General features: G+C 39.1%; 1 protein-coding gene across 1 annotated transcript; it reads left to right on the forward strand.

Annotated features, from left to right (window-relative positions):
- Positions 1 to 1210: 1210 nt before the first annotated feature.
- Positions 1211 to 9601, forward strand: KBTBD8 (kelch repeat and BTB domain containing 8; the record flags this gene model as incomplete). Its single annotated transcript, XM_082664929.1, has 3 exons — positions 1211 to 1470; positions 5332 to 6446; positions 9138 to 9601. Exons 1-3 carry the CDS (start codon positions 1322 to 1324, stop codon positions 9599 to 9601), a joined length of 1728 nt encoding a protein of 575 aa, XP_082521055.1. The 5' UTR covers positions 1211 to 1321.
- Between the last annotated feature and the right edge of the window lie 1233 nt (positions 9602 to 10834).

The raw sequence follows: 10834 nt of genomic DNA on the forward strand, positions 1-10834 counted from the left end.
CGCATTTTTGGACAACAGCCTTCTTGTCCATTTCCAAATTTTTTTGGTTCCACAGCCCTTACGCGGACCCCCGCTTTCATACCGGAAGCTAGTCATTGGCAGGAGATTTAGGAAACGAAGAACAAGGTGGAAAAAAAAAAAAAGACCCGGGGGCCTGGAGAGAGGCCTAAAATGGGGAAATTTGCACTTCAAGAGCTTCCCCTACCCCAGCCTCTCAGAATGACAGCTCTCCTCAGCCAAAAGACTACCTCTCCCGGCAGGCACTGCGCGCCCCACAGACACAGGCTGGCGGGCTCCCTGCGCTCCGCCCCCGCCCGGACCAGCCAATAGGAATCCCCAGCTTGGGCCTCCGCCCTACCCAGACCACGCGGGAGCGGGGGCAATAAAACTACATTTCCCGACTCACCTGTGCGCTCCTCGTGGCCAATCGGCGCCCGGAGTTCGGAGCTTGGGGGCGGAGCCGGATGCATAGGCCACCCCATTGGCTAGGGGCGGCTTAGAAGAGCCGGAACCCGGGAGAGAGAGAAGCGAAATGACATTTCCTCTTTAAATAGCTGGAGCCCGGGCCCCGTCGAGAAATGGCCGCGTCGGCAGGTGGGTCGTGTGGTGGCTTGGGAGGTGTGGAGGGGAGGTGGGCCGGGGACGAGGCTCAGGCTGCGAGCTGAGGCGGTGGCGATGAGGAGCCGGAGCGAAGGATGGAGAGGTGGACAGGGATGAGGGGAGGGAGGATGAATGGCGCGGAGGGAGGTGGGCGGTCCGGCCGGACAGGGATGGGGAGGCCGGGTACCGGCCGCCGCTCCGACCTGTTCGCAAGGCGGTTGAGGGGGCACTGGCGGCCGCCATCCATTGAGCTTCCCTCGTGAGGCTCCTGCCCTTCGCTCTCAGCTGGGACGTTCTGGCTGTCGGCGGAGTCGCCGCAGACACCTCGCTTGTTCTGCCCGCACGGTCCCTCTGCGAGCACGGGGCTTCGGGCTCGCCGGGCTCCCAGAGGAGCAGGCTGGTGTGGGAACTTGCATCGCAGCTCGCTCTTTCCCAGATCCTACCTCGCGGTCCCACTGGGGGTGTCTGTGTACATATATGCATTTCTGTAGCGGGGAAAAAAACAAGCCAAGCGAAGAAACAAACAACTCCCCGCCCCATCCCACACACACCAAGGAAAAAAAAAAAAAAAAAACCCAAACCAAAAAACAAAAAATAAAACCCGCGACGCCGAAACTGGCTCCGAACTTCTTGTGGTTGTACGATTTTTCTCCTCCTAGATTTAAGTAAGTCTTCCCCAACACCGAATGGGATTCCATCTTCAGACACAGCCAACGATGCCATGGACCCCTTCCATGCTTGCAGTATTCTAAAGCAACTCAAAACAATGTACGATGAAGGACAGCTGACAGACATTGTAGTGGAAGTGGATCACGGGAAAACATTTTCCTGTCATAGAAACGTTCTTGCTGCAATCAGCCCTTACTTCAGGTATGACGATGGTGGAAACCTCTATTGATATCCTCACCAAGTTCCCTTTCTCCCTCAGTATTGCCCACTTGATTTTTAGACTGAGATGCAAGAATGAGATGAAACCAATGCATTTGTTTCCTGAGAATAAATAACATGCCCTATTTTATTAAGTGCACCCCGCCCCTTTTTTATTTGACAAATTCTTCTAGAATTCAGGTGGTTGGTTTTTAAGTTAGTGAACATGCTTTTGTTTGTATGTTTCAGAAAATCTAAAATTGCACTGCCCAATATGGCAGCCACTAGCCGCACGTGGCTGTTTAAACTTCAGTTACCTAAAATTAAATTAAATTAAAAATTCACTTCCTCACGTACACTAACCACATTTAAGGTGCTCAGGAGCCACCTGTAGGTAGTGGCGGCCACACTGTACAGCCCAGATACAGAACCTTTCCATTACTGAAAGTTTGATTGGACAGTGCTAATCTGACATTTGTTCCAAAAATTTATCCAGGATTTCTTTCGTGTACATTAACTCTTTTAGAGTTTAAAACAAATTACCCACTTAATGGATTGTTTTAATGCCCAGGGGATAAGAGCAGTGAAGTGAAAATGAATGAAATACAGTTTCTTTGTGTCTTAGGCCCCAGACTAGTGATTATTTTTTAAGATTTCCGGAAGTTTTTTTTTTTTCTTTTCCGGAAGTTTTTTTTTCTTTTTCGGTACGTGGGCCTCTCACTGCTGTGGCCTCTCCCGCCGCGGAGCACAGGCTCCGGACACGCAGGCCCAGCGGCCATGGTTCACGGGCCCAGCCGCTCCGCGGCACGCGGGATCCTCCCGGACCGGGGCACAAACCCGTGTCCCCTGCATCGGCAGGTGGACTCTCAACCACTGTGCCACCAGGGAAGCCCCGGAAGTATTTTTAAGCTAAGTTTTCATTTTCATTTAGATTCATCTTTATACATCATAAAACTTTGTAAGGTAAAATTTCAAAACTTGGGTCTAAAAAATAATTTCATACTCTAAGATCAGTGATAAAGGCAGTTTCCTGTTTGAGTTTAACTTCTCCTTTTGTTTAAGTGCTCACTTTAAGCCTGTCTGTATTCAAAAATGGTGCATGAAATGATTGTGAAATAATTTTCTCAACCTTTATAGGGCATATAGCAGTGTAGTGTTCCAGACACTGGTTTCTGGTTCCTCTTTCTCAGAATACTGTGTTAAATATAGTCACTTCAGTTTGCTGCTTGTGATGTAACCATTTAGACTTACGTAGGGTAGGTCATTGGACTATTAAGTATTAACCATAATGAGGCAGTGAGCTGGAAAGAAAAAAGAAGAAACTGGTATGCACAGAAGGTATGAAGTTGGGCCTCTAATGGAAACTGCTGGTGAGATTCATTTATCTAGGCCATCCATTAGATGTGGTTAGGTCATTTATGTGTTTAAATATTTGTCACAATTACTGCTTATCAAGCTCTGGGCAAGGCTCACTCTACATACATTACTTTATGTAATCTTTACAATCCTGTCTCTACCTAGTTGTTATTCCCATTTTACATGTGAAAAAACTGAGGCTCAAGGAGGTTAAGTGACCTGCCTAAATCATCTATCTAACTAGTAAGTGGCAGAGGCTGGGTTTGATTCCAGAGCCAGGCTTCTTAGTCACTGTATGACTTTTAAGGAACAAGGGTGGGTTCTCTTTAAAGTTTAATATACAGAAGTGTTCATTGTATATTAGATTTGAATAGTAAAAAGAAATAAAGTGAAGATGTCTATATCTCACTGTAGTTCTATATTCTGGCTTATATCATTTAACAATCATACTTACTTACAATTAAGTTTTGAAGACCTGACAAATCACTTGGAAAGAAGTATGCTACAGTAGATTTTCTTAATTTCCAAGCAGTTAAGGAAATGCTTGAAAAACTTTCTAAGCATAAGATATGTGAATTCAAATGAAGATATTTGGCTAGAAGACTTAAGGATTAGGTTCTTCTCTCTTGCTAGAGCTGTTTGTACAGAACTTTCTTGGTACCATTGTTGCTCCTTATGTGAGTTGTAGAAAGTCATACTTAATAGTTTCTAAGTCTTGCATCACTGGTGGAAGAATAGAATAGCTTGAAATCTAGCCTGGCTGTTTCCTGCTCCCAGTGACTTGTCAGAAGTAAAATTCGTATGATTAATAGAAACTTTTTGCTGCTCAGGGTTTTGTGTGGGGAAGTACTCCCACTTCATATCGAGTTTACATCAAGAACCTATTAGAACAGAGGAGAACTTGAGTGTCACGCTGCTGCTGTGTGTGAGACGAGCTTATTCAAGTCAGTAGTAGCTCCCATGATAAAGGGCTATGTGGTAATGTTCTCCTTTGGGAGTTAATCTTTGCCTGATGAAGGGCTTTATTTTTCTTTTTAATTGGGAGCTGTATAACTGAGTTTTTCAGCACCTGAATTGAAAACAAGCTCATACAATGGTACATCTAGTTTCTAGTCATTTAAGAAAAAGAAGTCTGCATGATATTACACTTAAAATTTACATAGTAGAAGTAAAAATAGGACTCAAAGGACAGTTAGCCCAGGCAACAAGCTGGGTCCAGGTAGCCTTGTATACCTCCAATATTCCATATTGCATTTTTGAATTAATTTCATGTTTCTGATGAAAACTTTAAAAGTGACTGGAAATCTTCCCACTCAAGGATATTTTTTTGATAACATCACACTTAAAAATAAAATAGGAGGGGTCTGGATCTGAATAATGGAGTTTATCAGCAGTGTTAGGTCAGTGTCTTCAACAGACATCTATTAAGCATCCTAGGGCACACAGTCCTTTTCTCAAGAGGATTTTAAAAGACCTTTTGATTTTTTTATTTAATTTTAAGAACAGCCTAGAAAGAAACCTTAAAGGAGGGAAAAGAAAGGCAAATGATGTTTATAAACGACTAGGACTTTAAATAAAGAGCCAGGCTTTTGGCTACTTAATGTATTGGCCAAGAAAGTACCATAAATACACAGATAATTTAAAAGAAAAAAAAGAAAAAAAGCTTGGTCTCAAAGACAAAAGTTTGGAATTTTGAAAACGATTATCTTCTCCAAAGAATCAGTTAATTCTTAAACTCTCTTTATAAGTAGGTATTATATTAACCCTACTGTAATCTTTATTTATATACAAATATATATAGGTAAAAATATGGTAACTTTGAGTCAAGCAAAAGTTTTCAAAATATCCAAGGATAAGTGAATTGATGTTCTTTATATTCTCTATAATCATTAAGGAAGCATTCAAAGGATAATTATTTTAAAAGTACATAGAAGTAGATAGAGTAGATAGAAAATATGAACTTCTGAAGGACATCTTGTTTTTCTAAGTTGAAATTTTTAAAGATATGTTTTGAGCACAGGTTGCCTTGTAAATTTCCACTGGGTCATGAGACGTTTTATTAGACAGTCTCTATATGCTAATGTGTCCCATTGACACTCTATGGGTATTCTTAAACTTTCTGACTGACCTGGTGATTGAAGATCTCAAGTCCCTAAGGCATCTTGACCAGAAGCCTCGATTGGGCTCCAAGGGAAATAAGATGTCCTGGAATATTCCATGCCACCTTCTGGTGTGCTTTAATTAGGTATACTCTCCTTTTCTCAGAGTTGGCACAAAGTGGACTGACTGGTCCTGAGAATAGGGTTTTTTAAGATTAGCCAGACCAAATTCTTCTGCTAGATGATCAACTTTTATCCGCTTTCCTGATATTTAGGATATCGGGAAACACATTAGGAAATATTTTACAGTTTCAAAATGTTGTCTTTGTGGTAACTTTATGTTTTTAAAAATTTGCCACAATAATTTTTATTTGTAGCACACATAAATTCACCACTCTTTCCTTCCTAGATCCATGTTCACTAGCGGCCTTACAGAAAGCACTCAAAAAGAAGTTCGAATCGTCGGTGTTGAAGCTGAGTCGATGGATTTAGTGTTGAACTATGCCTATACCTCCAGAGTTGTTCTGACAGAGGCCAATGTTCAAGCCTTGTTCACTGCAGCTAGCATCTTCCAGATTCCCTCCATCCAGGACCAATGTGCTAAGTACATGATCAGTCATTTGGACCCACAGAATTCTATTGGAGTCTTCATCTTTGCTGATCATTATGGTCATCAGGAACTCGGAGATCGATCTAAAGAATACATTCGTAAAAAGTTCCTGTGTGTCACCAAAGAACAAGAGTTTCTTCAGTTGACGAAAGACCAACTGATAAGTATCCTAGACAGTGACGACTTAAACGTAGACCGGGAAGAGCATGTTTATGAGAGCATTGTAAGGTGGTTTGAACATGAACAGAATGAAAGAGAAGTGCACCTTCCAGAAATTTTTGCCAAATGCATACGTTTTCCTCTGATGGAAGACACCTTTATAGAGAAAATTCCACCTCAATTTGCACAGGCTATAGCCAAAAGCTATGTGGAAAAGGGACCATCCAGTACCAATGGCTGTACACAGAGACTTGGAATGACTGCATCGGAAATGATCATATGTTTTGATGCTGCCCACAAACACTCAGGAAAGAAGCAAACAGTGCCTTGTCTAGATATATTCACAGGAAGAGTGTTCAAACTATGCAAACCACCAAATGATCTAAGAGAAGTTGGGATTCTCGTATCACCAGATAATGATATTTACATAGCAGGAGGGTACAGGCCAAGCAGTAGTGAGGTCTCCATCGACCACAAGGCAGAAAATGATTTCTGGATGTATGACCATTCCACTAATAGGTGGCTATCCAAACCGTCCTTGCTTCGAGCCAGAATAGGCTGCAAACTGGTGTATTGCTGTGGTAAGATGTATGCAATCGGAGGGCGAGTTTATGAAGGCGATGGGAGAAACTCACTAAAATCTGTGGAGTGCTACGACAGCAGAGAGAATTGCTGGACGACCGTTTGTGCCATGCCTGTTGCTATGGAGTTTCATAATGCTGTGGAGTACAAAGAGAAGATCTATGTTTTACAGGGTAGGTGCCTAAGTGATTTAGTTCTTCATGAAAGGGTAACAGGTCAAATTGTGGTTCACCCACTCACAGTAAAACATAAGTTGTTTCTGTTCATTGAGGAATGCCTCTGGCTTTCTTATCATAAACTATTTGTTGGACCAGTCTGTTCTTTAAAGGACCAGTAAAGAAAATAAACTTTTCAATCAGAAAAGACAGGTTCCTAAAATGATCCTGTGTTTTATGTTCTTACTGTGTTTTGACATCATGCGGAATAAGTATTTTTGAAAATATTTTTTCATAAATAATAGTTCAGGATTTGGGAAAAACTCTTTCAGAGCCATTTTTAAGACTTCAAACAAGAAAGCAAGTTTGATACATGACATTTTTGCTCTTCAGTAATATATAATCAAGAAATGTAGCAACTACTTTTCTTATGGAACTTACTGGATTAGTTTAAAAGAGAAAAAAGAACAAAGCATCAACTGCAGTTGTACTATTCAGTTGCCAAAGAATTTTGTATAAGCCTTACGATCGCAAAGGTTATGAAACTTAATTACAAAGAGTTTTCAATTACAGTCTTCAAGATTTTAATTTCACTGCAGTTGATGCTGTCATCCATAACATTGTTTTCAGTTTTTTTCACTGAAAAACTTTGAGATGTCTCCTTTTTCTTACTGTTAACATTATGAGAGGGACGATAATATACTTAGCTTAAAAACTTTTGTTTAAACGATTGAAGACTATTACCCTGGCAAAGATGATCTAGTAGAAGTAGAAAGAGGAACTTAGTAAGAGCAAGTAAGATATTTGATTCAAGGTTCTGACTTGTGCTAATGTTTTCCTTGTGTTTGAATTCTTATCTTAGTTGCTTGAATGCTGAATGCAGTGTTGACAGTACCAACATCCTTATTCTTCTTTTGTGTTTCTTAACTGCTTATATATAAATGTTTTCCTTACACTGACTACTCAAATAAAACAAGGAAAAGGGGGCAACTTCTGTGTAGACAAACGTGATTTTTTAGGTCGTTTCCCATTCTGTTTTTTTTTTTTTTTAATATTCTTTGCTCTAATCCTTTATCCAGCTTAAAATTTCCTAGAAATGCCTAAACCCATATGTTTAAACTTCAATGTAAAGTTAATTCTCCAGAGGGAGTAGTACTCTCTAGTGCCTTATTTTAGTTGACTAGAAGCATGGACATGATTTAGGTTTGTTGGTCTTGCCAAAAAATGAAGTACCTGAATGGATGTAAAATCTATCAAGTGTGGTTGAATAGGTTATATCATCCAATATGATGAAGCTCTCTCTTTATATATTTTGGTTTTACTGGCTAACCAGTTAGTTGATAGAGATAGAATTAATTAGATGACTCCCAAAGGGAATGTAAAGGTTGTGTATTAATGTAAATACTAAGGCAAAGTAACAATGAATTAATAGAATTTTAGGGCTGGAATGAACATTGTTTAATCTGAGATCATATTTTATAAAAGAGAAATCTGAGGCACTGAGGGTTTTCTTAATTGCCCACCACTGGTTTTAATTTATTAAGAAGACTTTAGATTTTAAAAATCAACTTTTAAAATGTATTATCTTCCCTTTTTATAAGAAATTTTTAGAGAGGTAGTACATGGCAGAAAGTGTTAATTCCTGTCTTTATTAAGAATCCTGTTATATGTTAGTCAACAAGCATACGTAATATGCAGGCAAAAGCTAGGACTTTAACAAGCTCTTTTGTGAAAAATTGAAATTACAGCATCACTTTTATTAAGTAGGCAGTTATATTTGTTGATAAGAGTTAACCTAGTTCAGAACAGTTTTCAAGGGGAAGCTCAATCTAGAAGTAGGTACTTATAATCTAAACAAAGCCTCTTTATATAAATAAACTTGACATGAATAGTCAGAAGCTTATGCTCTACTGTCAGTGCCTACTGGAGTATCATTTAATCTGTTCATAAAGGATTCAGATTTTCATATCAAGGATTTTATACAAATGTCATAATTACCAAGCTCTTGTAAATCTTCACTAGTTTAATTCTTTTAGACATTTTTTGTATTGCACTCTGACTCAGCACACCCTTTCATTGTCAAAATAGAATTGAAACTGACTCATAGTCAATTCTCATAAATAATGTGCGTGTTTTCTATCATCTTAAGGTCATGTTTTCTCCTCTTGAGTATTTGTCTTTGCATTACACCAACACTAAAGTAAACACATTAGTGGCCCATAGACACAAATCTGAACAATTCTATGTACCATCTTCTAATTAAATAATTAGCACTTAAATTTATAGTGGCTTACTCATGATTGAAGCTATATACATATTTTCATCTTACTGGTTAACCATTAGTAATAATGTTTTTATTTTAGAGCTGGCTTCAAATAAATTTTCTGAAATACCCAATTGGAGAGAGTAAATGAAACCAAGCTCTTAACTGTTATACTGCCATCAAGCCAAACTAATGCCTCATACTTCCCCATTTTGAACACCCCAATTCACGTTCACTCTAATACTATGTTATGTTGTGCATGGAATGAAGATGTTTTAAGCTACCATAATATTTAATGTATCTATGGAGATTATAAAAGAATGTTTTAGAAAGTAAAATATTTGGAAAATTATACCTTTGGGTCTTCAACATACAACCAAAAAGAGACATGTAAATGTACATATTATTGTTTTTTCTTTTTTTTTCCCCCCTTTTTCTTTCTTTAGGAGAATTTTTCCTCTTCTATGAGCCTCAGAAAGACTACTGGGGTTTCTTAACCCCCATGACTGTGCCTAGAATCCAGGGCTTAGCAGCTGTATACAAGAACTCTATCTACTACATAGCTGGAACCTGTGGAAATCATCAGCGGATGTTTACTGTAGAAGCCTATGATATTGAGCTCAATAAATGGACTCGTAAGAAGGACTTTCCTTGTGATGAGTCCATAAACCCATACCTTAAACTGGTACTTTTCCAGAATAAACTCCATTTATTTGTTCGAGCTACTCAAGTGACCGTTGAAGAACATGTCTTCAGAACCAGCAGAAAAAATTCTCTTTACCAATATGATGACATCACTGACCAATGGATGAAAGTGTATGAGACCCCAGATCGGCTCTGGGACCTTGGCCGGCATTTTGAATGTGCTGTTGCTAAACTCTATCCTCAGTGTCTTCAGAAAGTACTTTAATGAATGGCAGGCCTTAGTGAGCTCACTGGCACCTTGTGCTCGAGGAAGCTTGGTCTTTCAATGATACAAGAAGTGCTGTCAGTATTTAAGAAAGCTGAGAGAGTTTATACATGGAGATGGGTGCTCTTAAAGATGAGTGTAGGGAGGGATTTCTTTTCATCCTTGTGATGTTTTCATTTCAGTAAGCAAAAGGTAACAAAGTGCAATTATCAGCATTTTTTTTTTTCTGGTATAAACGTAATCACATCATTCTAGAATTTTGTGATGAATAGTCACTGAGATACCAGATGAATCGACAACTATGCACTCTTAGAAGAGTGGTTAGGGTATTATGGGTTAGAGACATCCAAAATAGTCTGATGTGACTTTTTATTTTAAATACGGGTAAAAATCTGAGGCAATATCACTAGGACTTTAGCTGTGACCTCTCTACCACAGAGACGCACTAACTGAGATCCTCATTCTGAATATATGTATATCTGTGTACTGTTTTCAAGTGTACTGGATTTAAATGTGTTCTGTCATTAGAGTAGATTGAAGGAAAACCAGATCAGTCTCAGAAAGAGCTTTTAGTTTGATTGTTTTATATTTCCCATGTTGCTTTAAGTTAAGCTAAAGTTTTAAAGTAGCAGTTTTCTGTTGACAATTTTTTCAAGTGCTAACACTGTCTCATTTTTTTAAATCCTGAAAAGGGCTCAAAATCACAGGTGGCTGGTGCTAGTATAAGTTAATTCATGTGTGTCGTTAGGTAGATTTAAATTGTCTGAGCCTATGCTTACCTTTCAAACTGGTATGTTAGTTTCATGGCCATAGTCCTTTACCTGTTGAACTCTTGTGATTTCACAGGGTTCTCTACTAGCATGATGGCAAGGTATGGCCAGTTATTGGTCTAACTGGATTCAATCTTAGAATAGTGAAAAGAATATTATACTCATTTTGCACTAACATGGGCCATTTTGTCGCCTAACCCCCTTTCCTATCCTCTACCTGTCCATTCAGTATCAGTACAATGAAAGGTAACTTATTTCTCTTCTGCACAGAGCGTAATGTGAAGTTTTACTCCTATTTTTAAAATTCTGTTTTCCAGAAACATAAAACTCCTGCAGTAGTCTCATTTAATGGCTTTTACGTTACCTATAACAAATGAAACCTCATTTTTTTTTAATTTTTGCACTTAACAGTTATGAATAATTTTGCATTGAAAACCTTGTTCTAGCTGAAGATTGAGGAGGA

This window comes from Grampus griseus (assembly GCF_964374135.1).
Source record: "Grampus griseus genome assembly, chromosome: 10".
In the NCBI taxonomy this organism is placed as follows: domain Eukaryota; kingdom Metazoa; phylum Chordata; class Mammalia; order Artiodactyla; family Delphinidae; genus Grampus; species Grampus griseus.